Genomic DNA, 27,342 nt, shown 5'->3' with positions numbered 1-27,342 from the left:
CAGGGGCCACAGGCTTCTTCCTCACCCCTCACAGTGGGTTGCAGCCTGCTGATGGCAGATGGCAGAACTTAGTCAAGACTTTGGGAAGGCTAAAGAACATACCCCATTTCCTCTCCTCTGCGTATTGCTCGTTTCTTTTTTCTCATGGGACTTTCCATACCCTGGGGGAGGAGTTTTACAAGAAATGCGCTCTTCCTTAGGAGGGCAAACTCTTCCCCAGAGGGTTAGAACCTGGAACCCACATTTCAGACCAGTTTTCCCATCAGGCACCACCAGAGGCTGGTGCAGGTAGCTGGCACCCATGATACTTATCTGTGTCCTTGATTCCAATAGCCCAAGCCAGTGTTCTGCCTGTTTTTTTTTTCCTTCCCTATAAAGCACAGACTAGGTAGAATGGTACCTAGGGTGGGTAGGCTGGTGAGGAATAGATTGTGATTCTGTCCATCAGCCCCATGCAGAGAGGCCCCCCTCTCAACTACATTATTGCGCAGTCAATCCCAGGAGTTCTGCCCAGGGCTATCCTGGGAAAGCTTTGTTTTGAAAGGGTCCTGTGGTCACCTCTGGGCCTGGGGTGCACCCTTGCTTGGGATGGAGAGCTAGCTAGTAGGGTAACATCCCCAGGGCAGGGACAGGGACTCAGGATGCCAGCTGCCTCTGCACCCTGTTCCTCCTCTAGAAAACGTCCAACAGGTAGGCTCTCTGCTCCATCAGACTTGAGGTTCTTTTCTTTCTGTGCAGGTCCCCTCTTTTGTGTGTTGGTGCGAGGGTTGGGGGAGGCACACTTGGGGAGGTGGCTCATACAGACCAAACTCTGCCTTGGATAGGATTGATTTTAATGCAGCTGTAGAATCCCTGATCCTCAGGACTGCGTCCTGCTGGGCCTGTGGGAGAAGTGACTAGGGGGACAGTTAAGGCGGCAAGGCCTCATCACTGTCCGGGCACCTGCCCAGCCACCAAACCTGTGGACCAGGGAGCAAACACAGGCAAGGGTACTATGCCTGGCTGCAGTCAGAGAGAGTCTCGGGAGGAGCAGGTCTTTGTGCTCTAGGGCAGGACACAGTGCTCTAGGTGGGAACTGGTGCCCCAGGTGGGACCCAATGCCCCAGGTGAGACTTAGAGAGACCCGGTGCTCCAGGTGGATCTAATATTCCAGGAAGGACCTGGTGCTCCAGGGTCCTGATGCCCCAAGAGCTTGCCCCCTATGCCTGGATGTGTGAAGCTGTGTGTTTTCTCTTCAAGAGGGGACACAGATGCCTGGAGGGTAAATGTCCCAAACTTGGCTCCTCGGGGCATGTGAAATTGTGTGTGAGAGGCAGGGAGAGCTGAAGAGAGAAAAGGACAGAAGCATAGGGACACGCACATAGGTCTGTAGACTAAGTACTGAGGGGGAAGGGAGAGAGAGAGAGGTTTAGAGACAGAGTGAGAAGAAATGAAGACAGGGAGAGCCATACACGACGGACACAAAGACAGCACCACTCAGGTCTTGTCTTCCTGTATGTGTAAGGACAAGGGAGGGAGTGAGCCGGGTAAGACCCACCAGGCCCGGTTTCTAGGGTGAGCCTTCAGCTGCCCTTCTGCAGCAAAGGGGCAAGGAAGCAGGGCCTAGAACCCAGAAACACGTCCCCGCGCCTGGCGCGGGCGCAGCCCTCCACGGTGGGCAGCCGGGCCTACCGGGCGCGCCTAAGTCTGGATGAAGAGGTGGAAGTTGGTGCGCGTGAACTCCTGATGGATGCTCTCCAGGAGCGCGTCGGCGTCGGTGGCGGGCTCGGGGACGCCGGGGTGACCCGGCCGCGCGCTGTATTCCGGGGTGTAGGTGAAGGAGAAGGCACTAGGGTAGAAGAGCCCGTCGGCGCGCACCAAGCTCATGGGGATTGTGATGGGAGCGCGCAGCCAGCGCCAGTCGCTGCAGAAGGCCGCCACGTCCGGCACCACGCACACCAGGGACCGCGGGCTCCTGGGGGTGGAGCACCAGGGTGAGGGCTGCGGCGACTCCGACGACGCGTGCACCCCCTTCCCGTGCTCCCCGGGGCCCAAGGGAGGCTGCCTCACCACCCCGTACCTGTACATGGTTTCTGCCTCCACGTCCCCAAACCACACCTTGAGCCCCGCGTGGAAGTTCTCTCCGTGGAGCTCCAGCGTGGCCACGTCGCCCCCGCCGCTCAGCTGGGGGAGGGTGGGACCGGGTGAGGTGAGAGAACCAAGTAGGGCGGGAACCCGCTGCCCGCCACTCACTAGTACCCCCACTGCCCAGTGCAGGCAGGGTCCCCCTGCCCAACGCCCCTAGCGCCCGGCTTCACCTCTAGGGTGCTGATGAGAGGCACCGGAGTGACCGGCTCCAGGGTACACGCCAGGCTGGTGCTGAAGGAAAATTCCACCGACTCGGTGCCGATGATGGTCCAGCAAGAGCTGTCGTTAAGCAGAGCCCTGTTCGCCTCCTTGGGGCAGGGAGAGGCCTGGGAGGAGACCCAAGGGGACGAGGCCGAGGCTTCTCATGGTGGCCACCAGCGTAGGGAGCCAGCATGGCGCGTGGGCTTCTGCATTAGACCGAACTGGATACTAATCCTAGGCTCTGGGGTTCACTTGTCCCCTCAGCTTGGACAGTGCCCTTAAATTCTCTCACTTAGCGTTAAGAAAGCTTGTTGAGCTAGCTGATTTCTTCTTTCTTCCTTCCTTCTTTCTTTCTTTCTTTTTTCTTTATTTTCCTTCCTTCCTTCTTTTTCTTTTTCTTTCCCTTTCTCTTTTTCCTTTCTTTCTTTCTCTTTCTTTCCTTCCTTCCTTTTCTTTCTTTCCCTTTCTCTTTTTCTTTTTTTCTCTCTTTCTTTTCTTTCTTTTTCTTTCTCTCTCTCTCTCTCTTCTTCCTTCCTTTCTTCCTTTTTTTTTTTTTGAGACTGAATCTCACTCTGTCACCCAGGCTGGAGTGCAATGGCCTGATCTTGGCTCACTGCAACCTCCGCCTCCCGGGTTCAAATGATTCTCCTGCCTCAGGCGCCCGGGTAGCTGGGATTACAGGTGCCGGCCACCACGCCCAAATAATTTTTTTGTATTTTTAGTAGAGACAGGGTTTCACCATGTTGGCCAGGCTGGTCTCAAACTCCTGGCCTCGTGATCCTCCTGCCTCAGCCTCCCAAAGTGTTGGGACTACAGGCGTGAGCCATTGGCCCGGCCTGGGATAGCTGATTTCTAAGGGTCTTTTTTCTTGGGATTCCAGAATTTTTTTTTTTTAACATTGTGCAATTCTATGCTCTAATAATCTACAATTTTAATATTCTTTGGGAAGGAATATTCTTGGGAAGGAATAATACTTGCTATTTTCCACATATTATAATTCTATCTCCTAACATTCTATGATAATATTCTTTTGGGAGTACTACTGCTTAATGATAATTATTATTTTCCACATTCTATAATTTCCCACATTCTGTCTTTATCTGTGCTTCGAATAGTCTTTGCTCATTAATTCTCTGCTCTCTATTACCTATCATGATTCTTATTTACATCCTACAATTTTATATCCCAATTTATTTACTTACTTTTTTTGAGATGGAGTCTCGCTCTTGTCACCCAGGCTGGAGTGCAATGGTGTGATCCTGGCTCACTGCAACCTCTACCTCTCAGGTTCAAGCAATTCTCCTGCCTCAGCCTCCTGAGTAGCTGAGATTACAGGCACCCACTGCCATGCCCAGCTAATTTTTGTATTTTTAGTAGAGATGGGATTTCACCATGTTGGCCAGTCTAGTCTCGAACTCCTGACCTCAGGTGTTCTGCCCACCTCAGCCTCCCAAAGTGCTGGGATTACAGGCATGAGCCACCGCACCTGGCTATATCCCAATATTTTATGACTCTAAAATTCTTTGGGAAGGAATATTGCTTCATACTATTACTTATTACTATTTTTCTACATCCTATGATTCTGTCCTGGGAGTCTATGATTTTAATGTTCCATGGGAGGCTGCTCAGGAAGTAGCAACCATGGTGAGGGTGATGATCTTACATTCTGTGGTTCTCTGCATTCTCCCTTTCCAGGACACTTGGTGCTGGTATTCTCTGCTTCTTACCTGAAATTGCACCACCTTCTCTGTGGCAAGGCATAAGTAGGTGCCACCCCCTCCTGGGGGACTGCCTGGAAACTGGAATGCACACTTGTGCAGCTGGGAGATGGGCTCATCCACATCAAGGAGCGCACACTGTTTTGCTACTTTACGGATGATCTGCAATGGAAGGATGGTAAGAACAGTGGTGGCAAGGAGCCCGGGCGTCCAGAGGCTGCCCTCCTAGCCGGCTGTCTGCTACTCCAATAGTCACACAGGCACTAGCAGATTCCCCCTGCCCTTTGACTTCTGTCTGGTCCTGCGCGACACTGGGTGAGAACAGGTGTCTCCATGCCTTGGGGCCTCACTCTCCAGCCCTGCCCGTGTGTGCCACATTCTCTGCATGGATCTCAGGGGACCCCTCCAGGCATGCCCTCCCTTCCTATACCATGGGAGGTAGTGTGATGCCGGTGACCGTGCAGACGAGCTGCACCAGGGAGCCATAGCGAACGTAGCCCTCTCGCGGTGGGAAGTCTCCTTGGGCAGAGTGCCCATCAGCTGGGGGTCAAAAAAAGCAAGGGACAAGGTTTTCAGCGGCCCCCAAGCTTCTGCCTTAAACCCTGCCTTGTTGCCTCTGGCTCTTCCTCACATCACACATGTGCCCTGCGGGAAGGGTTGGTACTCAGGGGAGCCGACTGAAGGTTCTAATTCTGGAGAGGCCATTTGAGGCCATCCTCACAAATGTCTGCCCTGAGGGCAGGGGTTGGGGGCAGGCAGCTTAGTTGATATAAGGGGAAAGGGCATGGATAAGGGAGTCAGAATAGCTTGGAACAGTCACCAGCTCACTGGGACTGTAGTCAAGTCTTTTTGTGTTTCTGAGCCTTAATCACATGGGGCAGAGTTTACCTTCCTTAAGGAGTTGTGGTGGAGGTTAAATAAGCTAATGCATGTGAAGTGCTCAGCGCCAGGGCCTGCAGATGTCATTACCCAGGTGGAGCGTGAAGGCAGCCCACTGTCGTGCACTGGCCACAAAGGCCCCATCCTCCACAGAGAGGTAGCGTGTGGAGACCGTCTGAGAGCGCAGGCGGTTGAAGAGGGAGACCTTTGAGCCGGAGGATATGCACACTGTGAGGGTGAGGGTGAGGGTTAGGGTGAGGGTGAGGGTCAGGGTTAGGGTGAGGGTGAGGGTCAGGGTTAGGGTGAGGGGATAGGGTTAGGGTTAGGATTAGGGGTTAGGGTTAGGGTGAGGGTTAGGGTTAGGGTTGGGGTTAGGGTGAGGGTGAGGGTTAGGATTAGGGTGAGGGTTACAGTGAGGGTGAGGGTAAGGATTAGGATTAGGGTGAGGGTTAGGGCGAGGGAGGGGGTCAGGGTGAGGGTTAAGGTTAGTTGGTGCTGTCAGTGCCCTGTCCTGGCTTGGTCCCTTGGACTTTCCAGACAGTTTCCAATCTTCTGTCCCTGTGCCGGCCTGGCTAATGTGCCCACAGGCCTAGATACACTGGGCATTCCCAGTTCACAGCTGTTTTTCCAGGACCTGCTGCAGTCCTGCTTTGGAACCTTTGCCTGCTCCTTTGCTGCCTGGACATCTTTCAGTTCAACAAACAAAAGTAAAACTTTTTTTTTTTTTTTTGAGATAGCATCTCACCCTGTCACCCAGGCTGGACTGCCGTGGTGCTATCACAGCTCACTGCAGCCTCGACCTCTTGGGTTCAAGTGATCTTCTGATCTCAGCCTCCCAAGTAGCGGGGACAACAGGTGCAGGCCACCATGCCAGGCTAATTTTTCTTTTCTTTTTTTTTTTTTTTGGTAGACACAAGATTTCGCCATGTTGCCCTAGCTAGTCTTGAACTTCTGGGATCAACTGATCCGCCCACCTTGGCCTCCCAAATTGTTGGGATTACAGGCATGAGCCACCGTGCCCCGCCTATGTCACTTTTAGTCTGTCCCTAGTTCAACTCCTGCCTAGTTCAACTTTTGTCTGCTCTGGGACCCCAACTCCCAACCTGGAGTTTGGTATCTGTCCCTTTCCTCTCTGCTTTTCATCCTTCAACTCTTCTCATCCCCAGGCCTGGGCCGCACCCACTCATCCAGACTCCTTCCCCTCTCGGCTCCTACTCCACCTTTTCCACTCTGACCCCTATAGCCCAGCCTACCCTCACCTCCGCGCCCCAATTTAGCCGTTCTGGGCTTGGTTGCACCTCCCCGCCCGGGCCCGCGGTCAGGCCCCGCCCTGCTCACGATCGGTGTTTTTCAGCGACTGCTTCTTCTGCGAGGGCTTCGAGATGACCTTGATAAGGCGGCTGTGGAAGGTACCCAGCTCCCGGCCCCCGCGCAGCACCAGCCGCAGCACCAGCCGAAAGTGCTTCCTCTTGTCTGCATCTGAGATGTACAGGGTCTTGGCGCAGCCGAATTCCTAGGGGGCTCACAGGTACAGGGCCATCTCATCCCAGCCCTCCCCCGTCGGATGAACCAACCTCTCCCAGATATCGGACGTCCGCCCCGTCGGAGGTGACCAGAAGCTCCACCATCCAGGCTTTCAGGCTCGGCCTTAAGGCAGGACCCCGGCCTCCCGGTCTCCCCACCTATCTCTTGGCTTTTGGAGGGGAGTAAAGGAGCCCTCATTTCCCACGAGAGGCAGGGATGGGAGCAGGAATCGGACCCCTTCCCGTGCGCTCTCACCCTGGAGTCCGGCTGCTGCTCGAAATTCAGCTTCTGCGTCTCAGCGGCGCTGCCGGACGCGCTGTCCAGTCCCATGTAACCGCAGACCGTGGGCCCCGTTTCCCCCGCCTGGTGAGCTGGAAAGGGACGCGAACTGGCTCTGCAAGGACTCGGGAGGACGCAGGTGCCAGGCAAGCTTAGCGCTCGCCGCCAGAGGGCGCGGGGAGACTGCGCCTGCGAACCGCCCCCTCTCGGGCCCAATCTCGTGGTCCTCCCTACAGAGCAGGCGGCCAGCAGCCCTTGAGTCCGCCCTCACCTTGATCCTGCCCTGGCTTCACCCTCCAGCCAGGCCCCGAGAGGTAGACACAGGGCGGGGGGCAGAAGAACCTGCGGAGATAAGTGAGTGTTGGATTCGTGCATCCATCTCCACTTGGCTCTCCTGTAAGCACGGCAAGTTAGTAGCATAAACCCAGCAGAACCTTCGTTTCCTCCTCCCGCTCCCCCCAACGCTTTTTCACGACTGTAAACCCCATTCATAGCCAAACCGTATTGTTTTTACACCCCTCATTCAACTCATCAGAAGGTCCTGTCCACTCCACCTTCAAAATATAATATATCCAGAATCCACTGGCTTCTTACCACCTCGCCCTTCATCCCAGCCGCCATTACTTTTTGCCTGGACCACAGCATCAGCCTTCAAACTGGCCTATTTCCAGAAAGTTCTGTTTCTATCTCCTCCCCATTTCGCACAGCAGCCAGAGTGCTCCTTCCTTCCTTCCTCTCTCTTTCTTTTTTTCTTTCATTCCTTCCTTCCTGTTTCTTTCTTTTTCTTTCTTTTTCTTTCTTTCTTTTTTTTTTTTTTGAGGCAGGGTCTTGCTCTATTGCCCAGGCTGGAATGCAGTAACTTGATCTCGGCTGTCTGGGCTCACTGCAACCTCTGCCTCCCCAACTGATCCTCCCACCTCAGCCTCCTGAGTAGGTGAGACTACAGACACAAGCCACCACACCCATCTAATTTTTGTATTTTTTGTACAGACATGGTTTTGTCATGTTGCCCATGCAGGTCTGGAACTTCTGGGCTCAAGCAATCTGCCCACCTGGGTCTGCCAAAGTGCTGGGATTACAGGCATGAGCCACCAGGCTGGCCAGAGTGTTTTGTTAAAAACATGAGTCAAATCATGTTAACTCCTTAAAATCCTCCACTGGTTTAAAATTCAAAGTCCTCCTGAGATCTGACCCCTGCTTACCTCTCTGACTTGTTTCCTACAACTCCTCCCTCTGATTTCAGCCACTGTCATTTCTTTTGTACCTCAAACGGGCCTAATTGGTACAGCCTCAAGGTCTTCCCATTTTCTGTTGCCCTTTTTTTTTTTTTGAGACTGAGTCTTGCTCTGTCGCCAGGCTGGAGTGCAGTGGCATGATCTCGGCTCACTGCAACCTCCGCCTCCCAGGTTCAACCAATTATCCTGCCTCAGCCTCCTGAGCAGCTGGGATTACAGGTGCCCGCCACCATGCCCAGCTAATTTTGTATTTTTTGGTAGAGAGGAGGTTTCACCGTATTGGCCAGGCTGGTCTCGAACTCCTGACCTCAGGTGATCCGCCCGCCTCAGCCTCCCAAAGTGCTGGGATTACAGGTGTGAGCCACCGCGCCCGGCCTTTCTGTTCCTTCTAATTGTAGCACGCTTTCCCCAGATATTCTCCTGTCTGGCTCCATTTCAGCATTCAAGTTTCAGTTCCAATGTTACCTCCCAAAAGGTCTCAACCTCCTTGACATTTCTAGCTAATGTCCCCCCTGCCTTCAGCTTCCGTCAAATGGCCTCGTTCAGTTTTCCTTCTAGTGCTCATCATAATCTGCAAGTATCTTGTTTCCTGATTTGTGGGGAGTTTACTGTCTGTCTCTTCCACACTTGAGTGAGAGTGTGGGCTACAGAGCAGGGGCTGTTTCTGTCCTGTTCAGCTGTATGCCCAGTGCCCAGCAGTACCCACAGAGCCTGGTGCATACATGACAAACACTCAGTAAGTAGTTGTTGAATGAATGAATAAGTGAATCAATGGGAGAATGAGTGAATGAATGGAGACAGGAGATTCACAGGGAATCTCCTGCAGTAGAACTATAGACCAAAGTGGGGGCTAATGGTGGCTGAGGGTCAAGGCCCTGGTGGACCAGTAGCTGAGATCTCAGCCCTGAGGCCTGCTCTGCGTCTAAAAGAGGCCCAATGGGTGGATGGAGGAGGTGCATAGGGCTGACAGTTGCAGAGACCTGGGAGGGGCTGTGGAGGCACCTACCGCTTCTCATTTCCGTACGATTTCTGGGCCACCTTGGCATGCAGGATCCGCACAGTCTGTTCACACCGTTGCTGCAGGCACCTGCGCACGCCTCCCCTCAGAATGGTGGTGTGCTCTGGGGATGACCTGGGAGTAGGGCAGGCAGGTCGACCAGCCACAGGAGGGAGAAGGGTCAAGGTGGCACAGGGTCCAAGCACTCAGGTTGAGTAAAATGAAGTGAGCAGGGGGTTAGAGTGAGTGGGAGGGTGGGGCTGCTCTATATCCTGCCCCTGTGGGGTCAGGAAGAGGAAGCATTAGGTAAGGAGGAGACTTGGCTGCAAATTGTAGGCTAAATATTTAGGCTGCAAGGTGCTCAATGAAGCCTGCATGGAGCCCATGGGACCACCCAGGTTCCACTCTGTGGGTCTGGCATCATGCCCATTGGAGCCCAGGGCCATAGGGACACGTGGCTATGACACAAAGGCTGCACTTATACTGGCCTTGGGATGGAGAAGAGTATTTTAGGGCTGATGGAATTGGTAGAGATGAAGCTTCCCCACCCTGGGGAAGGCAGGGTGGGGGGTGAGGGGAAGGGGGAGCCTTTCCTGGGCTCCTGGCCTGGAGCGCTCTCTAGCCTCCTGCCTGCAAACAGAAAAGGGCCCAAAACCTTGTCCTCAGGATGGGGGATGGCCTGGGGGAATCTGAGCCTTTCTGGGGCCAAAGCCATATTCTTCCCTTTCTCCCATGAGAAGTGGCCTGTTGCTGTGTGGGCTTTCCTACCCTTGATTACAGGAGTCAAGGCAGATGACATTGGTCCTGCAGAGTGAGCCAGGTTAGAGCCTAGAGGTCTGGTGGCTTCTTAACCTGGGGGTCCTGAGCGGTGTGGGTGGGTGGGCCCGAGCAATTGCAGGGAGCAAGTAGAGGAGGGGAGGTGGGAGAGATTTGGGGGGTTAGCAGGTTGAGGCCCAAGGAGAGCCATGAAAACTGAGGCTGTCCTTCTGAGCCCTTATTCCTCTTGGCAGGACCGGAGTCTCTCCTCACTCCTGGAGGGGACAGCGTAAGACCGCACCCTCGAAAGCCAGGCCAGACAGGCAGCAGCCACAGCCAGGACCGCTCCACCCCTTGGGGCTCTCCTCAGGGAAGTGCCTTCTAAGCTTCCAATGAATTCCGGCTGTGGAGTGTGGCTGCCCCGGTCTCCCCAGTCTCCCGCTGTAGCCGAATTCCAGCCTGGCCCGCAGCTAGCCCTGTCTGCAGCTCCAAGTGTGGTAGGAGCAGGGGGTGCTGGGTTTGCCCCGCCTCAGGAGGAAGGGGGGATCCCTCCCTGCCAGTGGGAGGGGTTGCAGCCTGCGCTTCCCCTCCCCACCCGCCAGCCCTGGGTTAAATGCGGCTGCTGCCTCTGTGTGCTCCAGCTGCCTGGCAGTCCCCATCTAGGGCACGCTGCCACGCCGCCGTTACCTGGTCCAAGTGCCCGGGAGGCTCCGCCTGTCGGCTTCGCTCTGCAGCTGCATCTCTGATCTGTCCTGCAGGCTCAGGTGAGTCAAAGGATTGGGAGGCACTGAGGGGTCTGCAGGGGAGTAGGCATCAAGCCAGATCAGGCGACTGTATTTTAGCAGAGGCACTGCCTAGGGTGCCCTATCTGATTTGCAGTGCCCTTCCCCACTTCTGCAGGGTCCTTTCCAAATCGAGCCCCCACCATCAAAGCCATCAAAATAGGGTCATCCCTTTTCTACTCTCATCCCTCCAGGAACCCCCTGAAATGTCCCTAAGGGACTTTTGAGAAATTATTTACAGGCCTCTCCTCCCTTGCTGCTCCACTCCCTCAGCCTCACCTCAGGGCATCTCTGAATCTTTCTTTTTTAATGCAAGGATTAACTCCTCAGAGGAATCCCAGGTTCTAGTATCAGTCCTGCCACGACATCGCCATGTACCCTTTAGCAAGACACTACCCTCTCTGGACCTAGTTCCTTTCTTTGTAGAATGAGGGGTTTGGAAAGGTGATGAACTTTGAGGCATTTGCTATTTTGACTTTCTAGGATTCCTGGGGTGGAGGCAGGGTGCCAGGTGAGAAGTTGGCTCAGACCAAGAATGGGATGAGGGGAACCTTAACCAAGATTTAGGGGCCCAGAGGCGTCTCCGGGTAGGAAAGTATGGGAGGTGGCAGAGGCCCCTTGTGCCTTAGCCATCATGCTGCCCAGGGATGTTGGCTTTGCCTGTGGCCCAAGCTTGACAAGGGTTCCCCGCCCTCCCACTTCCACCAGCGCTGCCACATCTTGCTTGGTCACCCTCCCACGACGGGCCCTGCCAGAGGATTTATGTTCTTCTACCAGGCCTGGGAGGGGAAAGGGGAGAAGAATCCGGGACGAGAAGGTCGCCTGGAGTGAGAAGCAGGCACTGGCCTCGCTCAGAATAGGCGCATTCAAGGAATTGGGGGGCGGGGGCGGAGCTGCTGTTGGGTTAGGGGCAGCTGGCCCTCTCTGCCAAGAAACAGCAACAGAAAAATGGCTAACACAGCTTCAGCATGGGGCGCGGCGGTGGGGTAGGAGCTGGAAGGAAATGAGGTTTAGTGAATTCTAGGCGCCAGGGGGCCTTAAGAGAGAGAAGGGGAACCAGGAGCCCTAGGTTCTAATCCTGCTTTTGCAGTTCGGCGGGCTGCCTCCTTGGGGCTTAGTTTTCCTATTCGTATAGTGGGGAGGGGGTGGGGGGGTGGTCCTTCGTAGTTCTCACGGGGCGTCTCCGGGGCCTCGGGAGGGTAAGCGCTCACCTGCTGCCCTTGCGGGGTCCATGGTGGCTCCACGGGGCCCCAGCCGCTCACCCGCCGCCCTCTGGACGAGTCCAGTGCTGCTGTCGCTGGAACCCTGCACACCCCTGCTCCTCGGCTCTTGCGCGGGTTATATCCTGTCCAGGCCTTATCTCCAAGGCCCCGGGCCCCGGCCCCCTGTTTGCTCGGGGTGGGCGCACCTGCTGGGCAGATGTGGGCTTCCCACGCCCCCTGCCATCTCGGGCGCCCCCTGGCGGTCGCTCCTGAGAGCAGGCGGGAAACAGGCGCCAAGCCGCGCGTTCTCGTGCGCAGTGGGTTTTGGTCCACTCGCTGCCACGCCACCACGCTCAGCCCCGCAACAGGGCGCAGCCCCTCCCTGCCGCCTGCGGTTGGGCAGTGCATGTCTGTGTTTGTGTGTGTGGAGGGGTCTGGGGGTTTGGCGAGTTGCAAAGACAGCCACACAGAAGCCTGTGTGCGTAGGGGAGTGGGCCGAGGTGGGAAAGGGCTTCTGTCTGCAAAGGTTCGCCTGGCAGGAGGAGAGGCACCAAACGCCCAGGCTGGCTCACAGAAACTAGCAGGCGTGGGATTCTATCCTGCCGCAGCCACTTTTTGGCCGAATGACTTTGGGTACCAGCGCTTGACTTTTCTGAGCCTCAATTTCATTGTCTGTATGATGGGGGACAATCACAGCCTTAGTCTTACAATTGCAGAGAGGATTAAATGCCACAATGCGTGAAGAGCATTTAACACTGTGCCTGACATTTAAGAAAGACCTGTTTTTTTCTGTTTAAATTTTGCATATTTGTATCTATGTATCTATTCTTATTTACCATTCTCTTGTGGGCCAAGCGCGGTGGCTCACGCCTGTAATCCCAGCATTTTGGGAGGCCGAGGTGGGAGGATCACCTGAGGTCAGGAGTTTGAGACCAGCCTGACCAACATGGCAAAACCCGCTCTCTACTAAAAATACAAAACATTAGCCAGGTGTGGTGGCAGGAGCCTGTAATCCCAGCTACTCGGGAGGCTGAGGCAGGAGAATCGCTTGAACCTGGGAGGCAGAGGTTGCAGTGAGCCGAGATCATGCCACTGCACTCCAGCTGGGACGACAGAGCAAGACTCTATCTAAAAAAAAAGAATCTCTTGTGTTTCCCAGCAATCCCACTGTGATGAGAATTTTTAAATTCTGAAACATTTCAAACATACACAAAAATAGAGAGATTAGTAAAATAAACCTGTAACTGTCTTCCCCCTCCAAGTGCCTATCACCCAGAATAAGAGCTCTGTAAATACTGTTGCTTTTCTATTTTCCTTCCTCCCTCCAGGCTCTGACACCTCCATTCTCTGTCCCCAAGCGCCATGAGAGGCCTTCTTTGCTGGCCCGTGTTGCTGCTCCTTCTTCAGCCCTGGGAAACCCAGCTCCAGTTGACAGGTGAACTGGGGCCCAGCCCTCACCAGTGGGAGGAGGGGAGCGGAAGCAGGTCCTCCCTCTGCAGCCAGCTCCTCCTGCTGGGGAGAGGGAAGCAAGGGCTTTGGGACATATGGGACTGGGTTTAAGTTCCCCACTTCACCTTTCTGGGCCTCAGTTTCTTCATCTGTAGGATGTGGCTTAGTTTTGGGCGCATGCAGAACTGCCCATGGGGTGTTTAATTTGGAAAAATTATTTGAAAACATGGAAAAAAACCAGGAAATTTTACATAAAAATCCCTGCTTAGTACTTCTCTTGAAAAACCAGGGATCTGCTGACATCCAATTCGCAGGGGCATGGCCTCATTTGGATGCAGCTGCCTGCCCAATTTAGGAGTGATAGGGGCTCTTTGGGTCTCCAGCGTCCTAACCCAACCAGTTCATCCATGTTCCCTGCCTGGTCCCTGCAGGCTTTGAGTTTGCGACGCTTCCTTGCCCCCTCGTCAATGGGTAATACCGCCTCAGAATAGCCCTCAGATCTGTAAGATGAGGGAATTTGTGAAATCTCCTAGCCCAGGTGCTAGGCACATGCCGGGCGAGTGCATCTGTCTAATCTGCGTTTGCTGTGCTGGGCGCTGTTGTGTCGGCATAGCGGCATTTCCCCTGGGTTTCCTAGGGGGTCTCCTCGGAGGTGAGGCTTTGCTGACCTAGGAGAGTCCTCCCTGATCTCCCCGCAGGTCCCAGGTGTCACACTGGGCCCCTGGATCTGGTGTTCGTGATTGACAGCTCCCGCAGCGTGCGCCCTTTCGAGTTCGAGACCGTGCGGCAGTTCCTCATGGGCCTCCTCCGAGGCCTGAACGTGGGTCCCAACGCCACGCGCGTTGGCGTGATCCAGTATTCGAGTCAAGTGCAGAGCGTCTTCCCTCTCCGCGCGTTCTCTCGCCGCGAGGACATGGAGCGCGCCATCCGCGACCTGGTGCCTCTGGCGCAAGGCACCATGACGGGACTGGCAATCCAGTACGCCATGAACGTGGCCTTCAGCGTGGCCGAGGGCGCGCGACCGCCAGAGGAGCGCGTGCCGCGTGTCGCCGTCATCGTGACAGACGGGCGGCCCCAGGACCGCGTGGCCGAGGTGGCGGCACAGGCGCGCGCCCGCGGCATTGAAATTTACGCGGTGGGGGTGCAGCGCGCGGACGTGGGCTCCCTGCGCGCCATGGCATCGCCCCCGCTAGACGAGCACGTCTTCCTCGTAGAGTCCTTCGACCTCATCCAGGAGTTCGGCCTGCAGTTCCAGAGCCGGCTGTGTGGTGAGTTAGGAGGGCGCTGGAGTGAAGCTCGAACTCTCAATCCAAATGCTTGGATTCCTTTCCCACCACAGTAAATCCCATCCCATGGGGTGGCCCCGCGATTTCCAGGTAGAGTTGCCCTGACCTACCGCAGGCTGTGTCAGATTTCACCTCTGACCACTTCTGCTCAGCCTCCATCAACAAGGAGCAGCCTATAGTTTCTTGCCCTACCCGCCACAGCTTACCACAGGCTTAATGTCAAATTCCAGCACCACCCCCCTGCACACACGGAACCAGTGATTCTCAAAGCTAAGAGGGATCGGCTGCTCCAAAGAGTCGTGGCCCTCCCACATGGGGATGACTTCTCCCATTATCATCTTAGCTCCTCCCACAAATGCTGCAAGATCTGTTCCAGTGACGTTTTGAGTTTATTCCGCCCACCTCGACTTAGCACCTCTCCACCTCCCTACCCACTCCTGCCCCTGTGTAGTCCTGTCCCAGCCCACTGACGTGTCTAATTGAGTGTCTCCTCTTCTGAGCCTACTCACAGGGGCTCCTTAAGCCTTATTCTTTCCCTAAGCCCTCTCACTTGGTACGGCCCTTCTCAAATTAGTGATTTCCTTCTGAAAGCCATTTGAGGGTGATGCCTGCCTCTGACCCCATCCCCATCCAGCTCTCTCTTGTTGGAGGCTTCTGCCCATCTGTTCCCCACTGATTCTAGTCCTGTGTGTCCTCAGGGAAGGACCAGTGTGCTGAGGGGGGACATGGTTGCCAGCACCAATGTGTCAATGCCTGGGCCATGTTCCACTGCACCTGCAACCTGGGCTACAAGCTAGCAGCAGATAACAAGAGCTGTTTGGATGACAGCTATCCCTGTCCTGCAGTCTCACTGCTCCTGAACCTTCTTTGGCTCTCCATTGCCCCAACATCAGACCAATGAGTCTGGAAGGGCCTTTGGCAGTAAAAGCACACCTCCATCACTTTACAGGCCTAAGAAAGAAAGGTATTGCCTGGGGTCACATAAGTCCCTGGTGGGAGCCTGCAGTTCAGTGTGCTTTCTGCCCTCTTTCTCCCTGTCTTCAGGCCAGTCTCCAATCAACCTCCCAAACTTGTTTCTGTTTTCTTTTTCTTTTCTTTTCTCTCTCTCTGTTTTTTTTTTTTTTTTTTTGAGACAGAGTCTTGCTCTATTGCCCAAGCTGGAGTGCAATGGTGCGATCTTGGCTCACTGCAACCTCCGCCTCCCGGGTTCAAGTGATTCTTGTGCCTCAGCCTCCCAAGTAGCTGGGATTACAGGTGCCGGCCACCACACCCAGCTATTTTTTGTATTTTTAGTAGAGATGGGGTTTCACCATGTTGGCTAGGCTGGTCTCGAACTCCTGACCTCGAGTGATCTGCCCGCCTTGGCCTCCCAAAGTGCTGGGATTACAGGCGTGAGCCACTGCGCCTGGCCATTTCTGTCTTCTTACAGGAACATCCTTACAGTTTCTCTTCTTAGATACTGTTGGGGGGTCTTCAATTAGGTGGGTGTCCCCCCTCTTGCCGCCCATTCTTGACTCTGCACCTCAGCTCTTTGTGTGCTGCTCACCCGAGCTGCCCTTGACACTCCCCTCTGCCTTCGCAAATCTTTCAAGACTCTCTCTTTTTAAGAGATAGGGCCTTGCTATGTTGCCCAGGCTGGTCTCACACTCCTGGGCTCAAGAGATCCTCCCGCCTCGGCCTCTCAAAGTGCTGGGATTACAGGTGTGAGCTGCTTCTTCATTTTTGTCTTCTGAAAAGCTATGGCATAGAATACCTCGCTTATTCAATTCAGTTTTTTACTGAGTACCAAGTTAGTATTAGACATTGTGCTAGGAGCATTACACATGTTATTATCTCTCAGCCTCACAACAACCTGGAAAAAGAAATCATGTAATCCCAATAACCCAGATGTCAGCTGGGGTCTTCTTGTTTCTAGAAACTAAAAGTTGGCTTGAACTCTGATTTGATGACTGTTTAACATTCAAATCCCTCTCCAAGACCTCTGGAAATCCCCCAAGTGCTTACATTCTGGTGGTCACCTCTTGCTGTGAGCCTCTGCTAAATTCATTTGATTTATGGATCCTCTCTCATTTCTCAATCCTAAACATGCTGTTCTTGTTCCATGCATGTTAATCAACCTCTTTGTTGGTTTACACACTTGTGTATGCAGGGGCATACACAAGCGTGTATGTGCTAAGTAACTCATAGTGCGTGCACATACACACGAAAAACTCATTATAATTGAATATTAGACAGCTTTGCTTCTGAAAGTCCTCAGTCAGCCTAGTACAAGGGATTTTTCATGGGCAACATCAACCCACAGAGTTACTCATCTTCATACTGGCTCTCTTGTTCTTTTTTTTTTTTTTTCCTCTCTCCACTCTCATCTCCTTTCCAGGAACCCCAAATACTCACTTTTTTATACAGGGTAATTATCTTCTCTCCAGTCCAGCTCTTGGCCATCTTTGCCTATCCAGACCATCAAGATGCTCAACAGGGCAATAGTTCCCCATCTTCCACGGAAGGAAGCTGTGAATAGCAATCACTCTCTTCCATTATATTCCCATTTTGCAAATAGAAAAATGGAGGCTCAAATAGGTAAAGTGGCCAAACCTGTCCTCTGTAAGTCAGAGAGCATCTTGAGGACAGGGGCCCTGACTAATTAGGTCAGGATTTTTGGGGTTGGGGCCCAGGCGTAGGTATTCTTTAAAATTTCCTCAGGTGGTTGTGCTACCAGAGCTGAGAAGGGCAGTCCTGGGCATAGACTGACCCCATTTCTTCCTCAGCCATTGATCTGTGTGCTGAAGGGACCCATGGATGTGAGCACCACTGCGTCAATTCCCCAGGCTCCTATTTCTGTCGCTGCCAAGTTGGCTTTGTACTCCAGCAGGACCAGAGGAGCTGCAGGGGTGAGCAACACCCCCACCCTCCCACCACACCCTGGACTGTGGCCTCCGAGGGCTCCAATCAGAGGCAACATCTTGCTGTTTCTTCCCTCCTGCCAGCCATTGACTACTGCAGCTTTGGGAACCATAGCTGTCAGCATGAGTGTGTTAGCACCCCTGGTGGGCCACGGTGCCACTGCAGAGAGGGCCATGACTTGCAGCCTGATGGGAGGAGCTGTCAGGGTGAGGAGGGCTCTCCTACATTTGTGGGAGGGGTAAGAGATCTTAGCTGGTGGGGTCCATCCTGACTCATCCTGACCTGTCTCTCCTTTCAGTCCGGGACCTTTGCAATGGCGTGGACCATGGCTGTGAGTTCCAGTGTGTGAGCGAGGGCCTCTCCTACCACTGCCTGTGCCCCGAGGGGCGGCAACTTCAGGCAGATGGCAAGAGCTGCAACCGTGAGTGATGGGCGGGAGGGTGTTCTGTTGGCTTCTGCCCCATTGCCCACATTCGGAGTGTCCTTGACTTTGCCATTGCTGTGGCCCCTAGGCTGTAGTGTGAATGTCTGTGTGTGTTGTGGGGGTGACATTGGAGGGTATGCCATTCCCTGCCTCCATCTCTTTCCCACAATCCTCTACTCTGCTGTCGATGTTAATTTAAAAATACATATTTGATCACATTCCTCCTTTGTGCACAAGCCTTCTGTGGCTCACCAATGACTACAGAAGAAAGATCAAATGACTTACCCCTAAGTATTTCAAATGGTGAGCAGAACCACATTAATGAATAATGAAATCAAATTACTGGGTTACAACCAACATTAAAAAAAAAAAGAGTGGAAGACAATATAGAGTTTACTGCCTGTAGAAAGAGTTGTATTATTTCTGAAATTTTAGTTCTATGTGAAATGTCTCATGATGTATTGTCATTATTATTATTTTTACTGTGGGCTGTGATAAAAAATTTTGAAACCACTGCCTTAGGTCATCACGATCTAGCTTCAGCCAACTCCATCTGCCCATCTCCTGCCACACTTGAACATTTCAGTCTTACTGGCCTGCCCCTCCCTGGATGTGTCAGGATCTCCCCAGATCCCAAGCCTCTGCATGTGCTGCATCTCACCTTCTAGACTGTCCCTTACTGCCTTGGCAAACTCCTACTGATCTTTCAAGACTGTCTTAGTTCATTCAGGCTGCTATATCAAAGTACCATAGAGTAGACATTTATTTTTCCCAATTCTGGGGGCTGAGGAGTCCAAGACCAAGGTGCCAGCAGATATGGTGTCTAATGAAGGCCTGTTTTCTGATTCTTAGATGGCACACCTTTCAAAGCCTCCCCACGCCAACACACACACACACACCCCTACACACACACACACACACACACACCAATTTTCTTGCTGTGTCCTCACATGGCGAAGACAGGAAGCAAGCCCTCTTCAGACTCTTTTTTTTTTTTTTTTTTTGAGACTAAGTCTCCTTGTGTTTCTCGGGCTGGAGTGCAGTGGCGCCATGTCGGCTCACTGCAACCTCTGCCTCTGGGGCTCAACTGATTCTCCTGTTACAGCCTCTGGAGTAGCTGAGACTACAGGTGTGCCCCACCATGCTTGGCTAATTTTTGTATTTTTAGTGGAGATGGGGTTTTGCCATCTCAGCCAGGCTGGTCTTGAACTCCTAACCTCAAGTGATCTGCCCGCCTCAGCCTCGCAAAGTGCTGGGAGCCACCATGCCTGACCTCTTCAGACTCTTGTAAGGACAGTAATTTTACTCATAAGCGCTGTACCCTCATGTCCTCATCTAATCCTAATTAACCTCCAAAGATCTCACCTCCCAAGACTATCACATAAAGGCGTAGGGTTTCAATAAATGAATTTTGGGAAACACACTCATTCAGTTCATAACAAAGATCAGATAGAATGCCATCATCTCCATGCAGCCTTCCTTAACAACTCCAGGAAGAATACACTATTCCTACCTTGGGGTCCCTGCATGATCTTCTCTTCTAGCACTTTCCTTGACCAGAGCATATAGCATGTCTGACTTGCTCCGCTCTGTCCTCATGGATCAGGATTATGTTTTAATTCTTTCAAAACCTTTGAAAACCTCCCCACGCCAACACACACCACATTTTGGGCCTAGCAACTTTCCTGGCTCAGAATAGGGGAGGTGACATTGTAGAGTCATTCAGGAGCATGGGTTTTGGAGTCAGATGGACCTGGCTTCATGTCTTGGCTCAGTCAGTACTAGCTATGAAATCTGGGGCAATCACTTTATCCATCAGAACCTCAGGTCATAGAAAATGGGGACAATATTCAAGCTTATTGGGAGGATTGAGAATATATATAAGCACTTCACCCAGTACCTAGAACATGGTAAGCTGTCGGTAAATAATGTTTTTCTTATTATTATTGTTAATACTGGTAGAGTGCTTAGAAGTGTGCCTGATACATAGTAGATGATCGATAAATGGTAGTTATTGTGGTCATTACTATGATTGTTGTTAAAAAAAGATGCTTTTAGCAGGGTGGTTTGTTCTAAGCACTGAATAAATGTCAAGGGCGATGATGGTGATGATGATGGTGATGGTGATGATGATGGTGATAATTATTATTATTTAGCACACTGCCTGGCACAGGAAGGACTCAGGAAATGTTGTCTGTTATATAATAAATATTTGCGAATGAACGACTAGATGGATAGAGAGCTGCTGCCAGTCCAGAATCTGGTCCCTCAATTCAAGCTTTTCTGGCTGTGCAGGGTGCCGGGAAGGCCACGTGGACCTTGTTCTGCTGGTTGATGGCTCCAAAAGCGTGCGTCCACAAAACTTCGAGCTAGTGAAGCGCTTCGTGAACCAGATTGTGGACTTCCTAGATGTGTCCCCCGAGGGCACGCGCGTGGGGCTGGTGCAGTTCTCGAGCCGCGTGCGCACCGAGTTCCCTCTGGGTCGCTATGGCACCGCAGCCGAGGTGAAGCAGGCGGTCCTGGCCGTGGAGTACATGGAACGCGGCACCATGACAGGGCTGGCGTTGCGGCACATGGTGGAGCACAGCTTCTCCGAGGCACAGGGTGCACGGCCCCGTGCCCTTAACGTGCCTCGTGTTGGTCTGGTCTTCACGGATGGCCGCTCCCAGGATGACATCTCGGTGTGGGCAGCGCGCGCCAAGGAGGAAGGTGGGGTTGGCATGGGACACAGTGGGCTGGGGTTGGGTCAGACGCTGGAAGGCAGCTTTCCCGAGGCCTGGGGCACCCTCTGAGACCCCGGCCTTGCAGGCATCGTCATGTACGCCGTGGGCGTGGGCAAGGCGGTGGAGGCGGAGCTGCGCGAGATCGCCTCGGAGCCAGCGGAACTGCACGTGTCCTACGCCCCAGACTTCGGCACCATGACGCACCTGCTGGAGAACCTCAGAGGCAGCATCTGTCCAGGTGAGCGCATCTCTCTCGGGGCTCCTCCTCTCTCTCATTGCCAGTCCTCTGATATCTCCCCTTCCTATTCACTCCCTGCCCCCTTTGTAGTTATAGCCAGAGGTTGGGCTCACTAGACAGAGCTTTGCTACTCCAAATGTGGTCTGCAGGCCAGCGGCAGGGCGGTCACCCGATAGCTTCTTAGAACTGAAACATTTCTGGTGCTCTCCAGACCGAATGAATCAGAATTTGCACTTCGACAAGATTCTCAGGTGATTTGTAAGCATATTTAAGTCTAAGAAATCCTAGACTAGGCTACCTGTCCCCCAAATCAGTGGAGGTTCAGAATAATTTGGGAAATTTTTTTGAAGGCACACCAGACAGCATTTGTAAGTGGAGCCACGGTATATATCCCTAAACTTGTCAGAATTCAACCTTATGAACTTGGCAAAGTGGCAGGACTGAATATATTTTAAGTATGCAAAGACTTTTTTTTCTTTTTAATGGGGACAACATACCTCATAAGTGCAATCCCTCTACTTCATCATCTGGTGCTCAGCTGAGGAAAAAGAGACTGACTCTACCTGTGAAGGAGAAGGGGACTCTTGAATCGCGTGCAGTGTACTGTGCTCTAGGTGATATAGGGAATGTCTCCAGGGTAACTTTTACCCTAGAGACTTTAGACACTAGCCCAGGCTTAAGATGTGACTCTTCTTCCAGTTTATCAGACTCCAGCTCCAGAAACAGACTAAGTAGGGCTGGTCTGGGTCTGGAGAATTTGTCTTTTTTTTTTTTTTTTTTTTTTAATATATGTAGCGGGGCTGGGCGCAGTGGCTCACACCTGTAATCCCAGCACTCTGGGAGGCCGAGGCGGGTGGATCACTTGAGATCAGGAGTTCGAGACCATCCTTGGCAACATGGTGAAACCCTGTCTTTACCAAAAAATACAAAAATTAGCCGGGCAAGGTGGTGGGCACTGAGGCAGGAGAATTGCTTGAAACTGGGAGGTGGAGGTTGCAGTGAGCCGAGATTGCACCACTGCACTCCAGCCTGGTGACAGAGTGAGACCCTGTCTCAAAAAAAGTATATATAATATACTATATATACTATATTATATAATATATGTGTTTGTGTGTGCATGCACACGCACATGCATGTACATACATATACAAATATACACATACAGTCCTTCCCCCAACTCTCCTTCCCTCCCCGCTCTCAGCTAATTCTAATTATTGTGGCTCTTTCAGATTAGGGGCTCTTTCAGAGCTCTTCCTGTGTGACTCTTATGGGCCCTGCAGTGTGACTTTGGACGAGTCACTTACCCCCACACCTACCTTAACTTTTCTCTTCTGTAACAGGAGAGGCACTGGCTGCCCAAGGTTACCTCTAGTTCTAGAGTTCTAAGAGAAGTCTGGGTTTTGTGGTTGAAGCTCTTTACCAATTGGTGTTATGACTGTTCCCTGTCTGCAACCCTTTGTTTAGAGAAACAAATCTGTGAAGTTAGGGGTCTTTGCTGGATTCCAGCAGTTTGTTCATAGTACATATAAGACTAAGATGAAGAGACAACTTTTAAATCATTACGGCAGTGTTTTCAAAGGTTAAATGGCAGGCATTGTGCTTATTATTTCACCACCTGTAATCCTTTTTCTTTTTTTTCCTAAGGTACTTTTGTTGTAGCATTTTTTTTTCTATGTCATTCCCTGTAATCTTTTTTTTTTTTTTTTTTTTTTTTTTTTTGAGACGGAGTCTCGCTCTGTCATCTAGGCTGGAGTGCAGTGGTGTGCTCTCGGCTTACTGCAACCTCTGCCTGCCAGGTTCAAGCGATTCTCCTGCCTCAGCCTCTCGAGTAGCTGGGACAACAGGCGCGTGCCACCATGCCCGGCTAATTTTTTGTAGTTTTAGTAGAGATGGGGTTTCACCGTGTTAGCCAGGATGGTCTTGATCTCCTGACCTCGTGATCCACCCGCCTCGGCCTCCCAAAGTGCTGGGATTACAGGTGTGAGCCACAGCGCCTGGCATCCCTGTAATCTTAACAATGGCACATGCTTATAGAATTTCAGTGAATCTAAGATACCATTCATTTTAAGATTCACCACTATTTTATGTACTGCTAAGAAAAAACGTGCCAGTTTTAATTGTAAGGCCTCCCGCCCAACCCCCAAGATGTTGATGTGTGGGGAGATAGAGTTGGATCAGGATCAGTGGTTCCTTAAGATTAGGTCACACCAGAATCACCTGGTGGACCTTTAAAAACACAAATTGCGGCTGGGCATGATGGCTCATGGCTGTAATCCCAGTACTTTGGGAGGCCGAGGTGGGCAGATCACAAGGTCAGGGGATCAAGACCATCCTGGCTAACACAGTGAAACCCCGTCTCTACTAAAAATACAAAAAATTAGCAGGGCATGGTGGCACATGCCTGTAATCCCAGCTACTCGGGAGGCTGAGGCAGGAGAATCACTTGAACCCAGGAGGCAGAGGTTGCAGTGAGCCAAGATTGCGCCACTGCACTCCAGCCTGGGCGACAGAGCTCAAAAAACAAAACAAAAACAAACACAAATTGCTGGGCTTCAACTCTAGATTTTCTAATTCAGCAAGTCTGGGGTGTTGTCTGATAATTAGCATTTTTGATAAATTCCTACACGATGCTGATGCTGCTGGTCCAAGGACCACACTTTGAGAATCACTGGTCTAGTTGAAATACACTATAAAGCAGTGGTTCCCAACCGTTTTGGCACCAGGCAGTGGTTTTATGGAAGACAATATTTCCATGATGGTGGTGGGGAGGATGGTTTTGGGATGATTCAAGCACATTACATTTATTGTGCACTTTATTTCTATTATTACATTGTAATATACAATGAAATAATTATACAACTCACCATAATGTATAATCAGTGGGAGCCCTCAGCTTGTTTTCCTGCAGCTAGATGGTGCCAACTGTGGGTGATGGGAGACAGTGACAGATCATCAGGCATTAGATTTTCATAAGAAGCCTGCAACCTAGATCCCTCACATGCACAGTTTACAATAGGGTTTGTGCTCCCATGAGAATCTAACAATGCCACTGATCTGACAGGAAAGGAGCTCAGGTTGTAATAGGAGCAATGAGGAGCGGCTATAAATACAGATGAAGCTCCCTTGCATGCTGGCTGCTCACCTCCTGCTGTGTGGCCCAGTTCCTAACAGGCCATGGGCTGGTACTGGTCCATGTAATGTGCTGGTACTGGTCCATGGCCTGGGAATTGGGGACCTCTGCTGTAAAGTATTTACTTGAACCAGGCAGTGTTCTAGATCCGTGCTTTTTCAAAAAGGTAGGCAGTACCTATTTAATTACAATTGATTAAAATAAAATACATTTTAGTCCTTTAGTAGCACCAGTCATATTTGAAGTGTTAAACAGCCACATGTGGCTTGTAGCTACTGCTTTGGACAGGGCAGATGTAGAACACTTTCATCATTGCATAAAATTTTATTTGGAGAGTGCTACACAAAGTGTGGTCCACAGACCAGGAGCATCAGCATCATTTGGGAGCTTATTAGAAATGTACCTTCTGAGCTCCTTCTCCATTCTGAATCAGAATCTATATTTTAACAAGCTCTCCTGATGATTCCAATGAGCATTAAGGTTTGAGAAACAGTCTTGTAAGTTGTGCGTGAGCACACACACACACGCACACACACGTACACAGGTGAATGAATCCTCGAAGCCACTAATGCGTACACTCTTTCATTATATCCATTTTATAGATGAGGAAACTGAGCTTAGAAAGGTTAGTGAGTTTTTCAGTATCTCACAGCTACTTAGCTTGGGACTCAGCCCAGGTCTCTCTAAATCCAAAGCCCATATGCTCAACCATAGGCCCAGTGCAGGGAAATCAGAGGGCCAAAGCTAGCGCAATTTCTCTTCCCCCTGACCCTCTGTGTCCGGCTTGCAGAGGAGGGCATCAGCGCAGGGACAGAGCTTCGGAGCCCATGCGAATGCGAAAGCCTCGTGGAGTTCCAGGGCCGCACGCTGGGGGCGCTCGAGAGCCTGACGCTGAACCATATCCTTTGGGGCTGGTGGCGCGGGCTGGAGGGAAAGTGAAGGGACCTCGGCGAACCCCAACGGCCTCCTTAACCGCTCACTGGCCCAGCTGACGGCGCGCCTGGAGGATCTGGAGAACCAGCTGGCCAACCAGAAGTGAGGGCCACGGACGGCCCAGACCCGGGCTGGGGCGCGGCACCACGGACGGTGCCCCTTGCGCGCCATCGGTGCGCCGGGGCCAGGCAGAACCTGGGCCCGTCCGGCTTGGGCTGTCGGGGCGGAGGCGCTGGCGGGCTTCCGGCATTGAGCTGAGTTGGCCTCGCCCGGACCATTAGGCGGACTGCGGCGTCAGGGGGATAGCGGGTGGTGAGGGAAGGGGCACGTGCTAGACCGGCACGCCCTCGCCGCGTGCTGCGCTCAGTTCTTTGTTGGATTTCTTGTTTGTGTTCTTAAAAAAATAAAAAAAACTGATTTCCACGGGGTCCGTTTTTGGGTCTTGCTGCGCCTGGGGGAGGGGAAGCCAGACGGAGCGTGCTCTGGCGGCGCCCGGGCGGCGTCTCCTTGGAGAAAGGCGCATTGTGCGGGGGTCGGGCTCGGGGGCAGGAGACCCGGCGCTGCTTCCCCCTGCTTGTTTATTCAGCCGAGAACAGATGGCTCCTTATGCAGGCTGCGGGAAGGGAGGGGTCTCAACAGGAATCCTTGGGGTCTGAGTAAGTCTGCGCCACTCCATTCCCCAGCGGATTGAACGCTTCGCTCTCCGGCCACGCCTATCCCATGGTGCCCCCAAATCTGGCTCAAAAGCTGCTAGTACTGAGCGCTGGTGAGGGGTGCGGGGGTGGCGTTGGTGGGAAAGTGAGAGGCAGTAATTGAACCCCTAAATGGATGGGGTGGGAGTGGATAGATGAGCTTTGACCGATTTTAACTCTCTCCTGCACTAGGTAGGAAGAGAAGGAGGTATCAGCTAGGACCCCTGTCTGTCCAGCCTGTGGCCTTCCTTCTGTCATCTTATCAACCCCTCCCAAAACACCTCTATCAGCAAAGAACACAAACCAGTACCATTTCCCGAGTGCATGTAAGAAACAACGAAGTTTAAAATGCTTCCAGTCCTAAGGTGATTTGGGGAAAATTATTTTGTGTTTGTTTCCTCATCTGCAAAGTGGAGACTGGAATTGTTACCCCCAAGCGTGATGGGGAGAATCAAGGACATTCTTCTAAGGCATGTGCCTTGTGCCTATCAGACCCTCAATTAATGGTAGCTATTAACTGTTCTTATAGTAACAGCTAACATATTTAGTGTTGGGCATTATTGTAACTGATTTGCAGGTATTTTCATTTTATACTTGCAACCAGTGAAATAAGAATTATTGCCTTTATCATCCACATTTTACAGATGAGGACACTGAGACACAGAAAGGTTAAGTTTCCAACAGTAACACAACCAGTACGAAGCTGAACCAGGATGTTTCCTATGGCTGCTCTAATAAGCTACCACAAATTGAGTGGCTAGCAACACACATTTATTACCTTACAGTTTTTAGGTCAGAAGTCTAAGATGTGTTGGCAAGGCTTTATTCCTTCTAGAGGCTTTTGTTTCCTGGCCTTTTCCACCTTCTAGAGGCTACCTGAATTCCTTGGGTCATGGCCCTACATCACTTCAGACTCAATTTCCATCAGCACATCTCTTTCTCTGACTCTGACCTTCCTGTCTCTGTCTTATAAGGACCCTTCTATTTATATTGGCATGACCTTGATAATCAAAGATAATCCCATCTCAAGCTATCTTTTTTTTTTGAGATGGAGTTTTTGCTCTTGTTGCCCAGGCTGGAGTGCAATGGCGCGATCTCGGCTCACTGCAACCTCTGCCTCCTGGGTTCAAGCGATTCTCCTGCCTCAGCCTCCTGAGTAGCTGGGATTACAGGCGTGTGCCACCACTCCCAGCTAATTTTTTGTATTTGTAGTAGAAACAGAGTTTCTCCATGTTGGTCAGGCTGGTCTTGAACTTCCGACCTCAGGTGATCCGCCTGCCTCAGCCTCCCAAAGTGCTGGGATTACAGGCGTGAGCCACCGCGCCCGGCCTCGAGCTCTCTATCTTAACCACATCTGCAAAGTCCCTTTTGTCATGCGAGGTGAAATCACAGGTGCCGGGGATTAAAATGTGTACATCTTTGTGGGGAAGGCCATTCTGCCTACCACATGGGGCTTGAAGCCAGGCTGACTGACTTCAGAGCAGCTGCTCTTAAGCACTCTATGCCGGGCACCTTGCTAGGCTTGGTGAAGAGGGAGAAACTGATGATTGAGAAAAACTCTTGAGCTGAGGAAGCTCCGGGCTAGAAGGGCTGAGGTCCACCTGACTGTAGCAGAAAGAGGGAACTTCAGATGAGAGGAGGGAGAAATCCTGGAGAGGTGATCCTTAAACGGTGGCTGGAATTTCCACAGGAGGCCGTGGAAGACTTTACAGGTGAGTGAAGCTTGAACTATGCGTGGTCAGGAGGGCCTGGAGTATGGGGGGATGGGAATGATCATCTTACCTGGCCATGAGGATCAGATGAGCTAAAGACCTATGGACTTGGCATGTGACCTCACCTTGCCTTACCATTCATTTTACAGTTGGG

At 52.1% G+C, this 27,342-nt stretch overlaps 2 protein-coding genes across 5 annotated transcripts; one reads left to right on the top strand and one right to left on the bottom strand.

Moving 5' to 3' along the window:
- Positions 1–816: 816 nt before the first annotated feature.
- RBPJL (recombination signal binding protein for immunoglobulin kappa J region like) lies at positions 817–11,814 on the bottom strand. 3 transcript variants are annotated; one of them, XM_063702510.1, is made up of 12 exons: positions 11,710–11,814; positions 10,404–10,512; positions 8,970–9,095; positions 7,000–7,070; positions 6,705–6,820; positions 6,264–6,438; positions 5,016–5,153; positions 4,477–4,586; positions 4,056–4,208; positions 2,298–2,453; positions 2,050–2,163; positions 817–1,954 (listed from the first exon to the last, which is right to left on the bottom strand). In XM_063702510.1, the coding sequence occupies exons 1-12, from the start codon at positions 11,729–11,731 to the stop codon at positions 1,829–1,831; spliced, it is 1,416 nt and encodes a 471-aa protein (XP_063558580.1). In that variant the 5' UTR covers positions 11,732–11,814; the 3' UTR covers positions 817–1,828. The 3 variants fall into 3 exon arrangements, with proteins under 3 accessions (XP_063558580.1, XP_063558578.1, XP_063558579.1); XM_063702508.1 differs by having other exon boundaries at positions 2,060–2,163; XM_063702509.1 differs by having other exon boundaries at positions 817–1,951; positions 2,060–2,163.
- Positions 6,285–25,207, top strand: MATN4 (matrilin 4). 2 transcript variants are annotated; one of them, XM_055373054.2, is made up of 11 exons: positions 6,285–7,124; positions 9,971–10,480; positions 13,029–13,135; positions 13,848–14,417; positions 17,201–17,323; positions 17,420–17,542; positions 17,635–17,757; positions 20,056–20,469; positions 20,569–20,721; positions 24,642–24,749; positions 24,832–25,207. In XM_055373054.2, exons 3-11 carry the CDS (start codon positions 13,063–13,065, stop codon positions 24,888–24,890), a joined length of 1,746 nt encoding a protein of 581 aa, XP_055229029.1. In that variant the 5' UTR covers positions 6,285–7,124; positions 9,971–10,480; positions 13,029–13,062; the 3' UTR covers positions 24,891–25,207. The 2 variants fall into 2 exon arrangements, with proteins under 2 accessions (XP_055229029.1, XP_018872361.1); XM_019016816.4 differs by lacking the exon at positions 17,201–17,323.
- Positions 25,208–27,342: the final 2,135 nt, after the last annotated feature.

The sequence above is a fragment of the Gorilla gorilla genome, chromosome 21 (assembly GCF_029281585.2).
Source record: "Gorilla gorilla gorilla isolate KB3781 chromosome 21, NHGRI_mGorGor1-v2.1_pri, whole genome shotgun sequence".
In the NCBI taxonomy this organism is placed as follows: Eukaryota; Metazoa; Chordata; class Mammalia; order Primates; family Hominidae; genus Gorilla; species Gorilla gorilla.
Note: the sequence above shows the minus strand (reverse complement) of the source record. Positions and strands in the feature narration are given on the sequence as shown.

What these genes read in the sequence shown, in the direction of transcription:
- RBPJL (XM_063702508.1), bottom strand. Translation starts at nt 11,731, where the DNA reads ATGGACCCCGCAAGGGCAGCAG. An exon ending in TCGTACGGAAATGAGAAGCG is followed by an intron (nt 7,071 to 8,969) that starts GTAGGTGCCTCC and finishes TTATCTCCGCAG; the next exon opens with GTTCTTCTGCCCCCCGCCCT. An exon ending in GCATCACACTACCTCCCATG is followed by an intron (nt 4,209 to 4,476) that starts GTATAGGAAGGG and finishes CTTCCATTGCAG; the next exon opens with ATCATCCGTAAAGTAGCAAA.
- MATN4 (XM_055373054.2), top strand. Translation starts at nt 13,063, where the DNA reads ATGAGAGGCCTTCTTTGCTGGCCCGTGTTGCTGCTCCTTCTTCAGCCC. An exon ending in AACCCAGCTCCAGTTGACAG is followed by an intron (nt 13,136 to 13,847) that starts GTGAACTGGGGC and finishes ATCTCCCCGCAG; the next exon opens with GTCCCAGGTGTCACACTGGG. An exon ending in GGACCAGAGGAGCTGCAGGG is followed by an intron (nt 17,324 to 17,419) that starts GTGAGCAACACC and finishes CCCTCCTGCCAG; the next exon opens with CCATTGACTACTGCAGCTTT.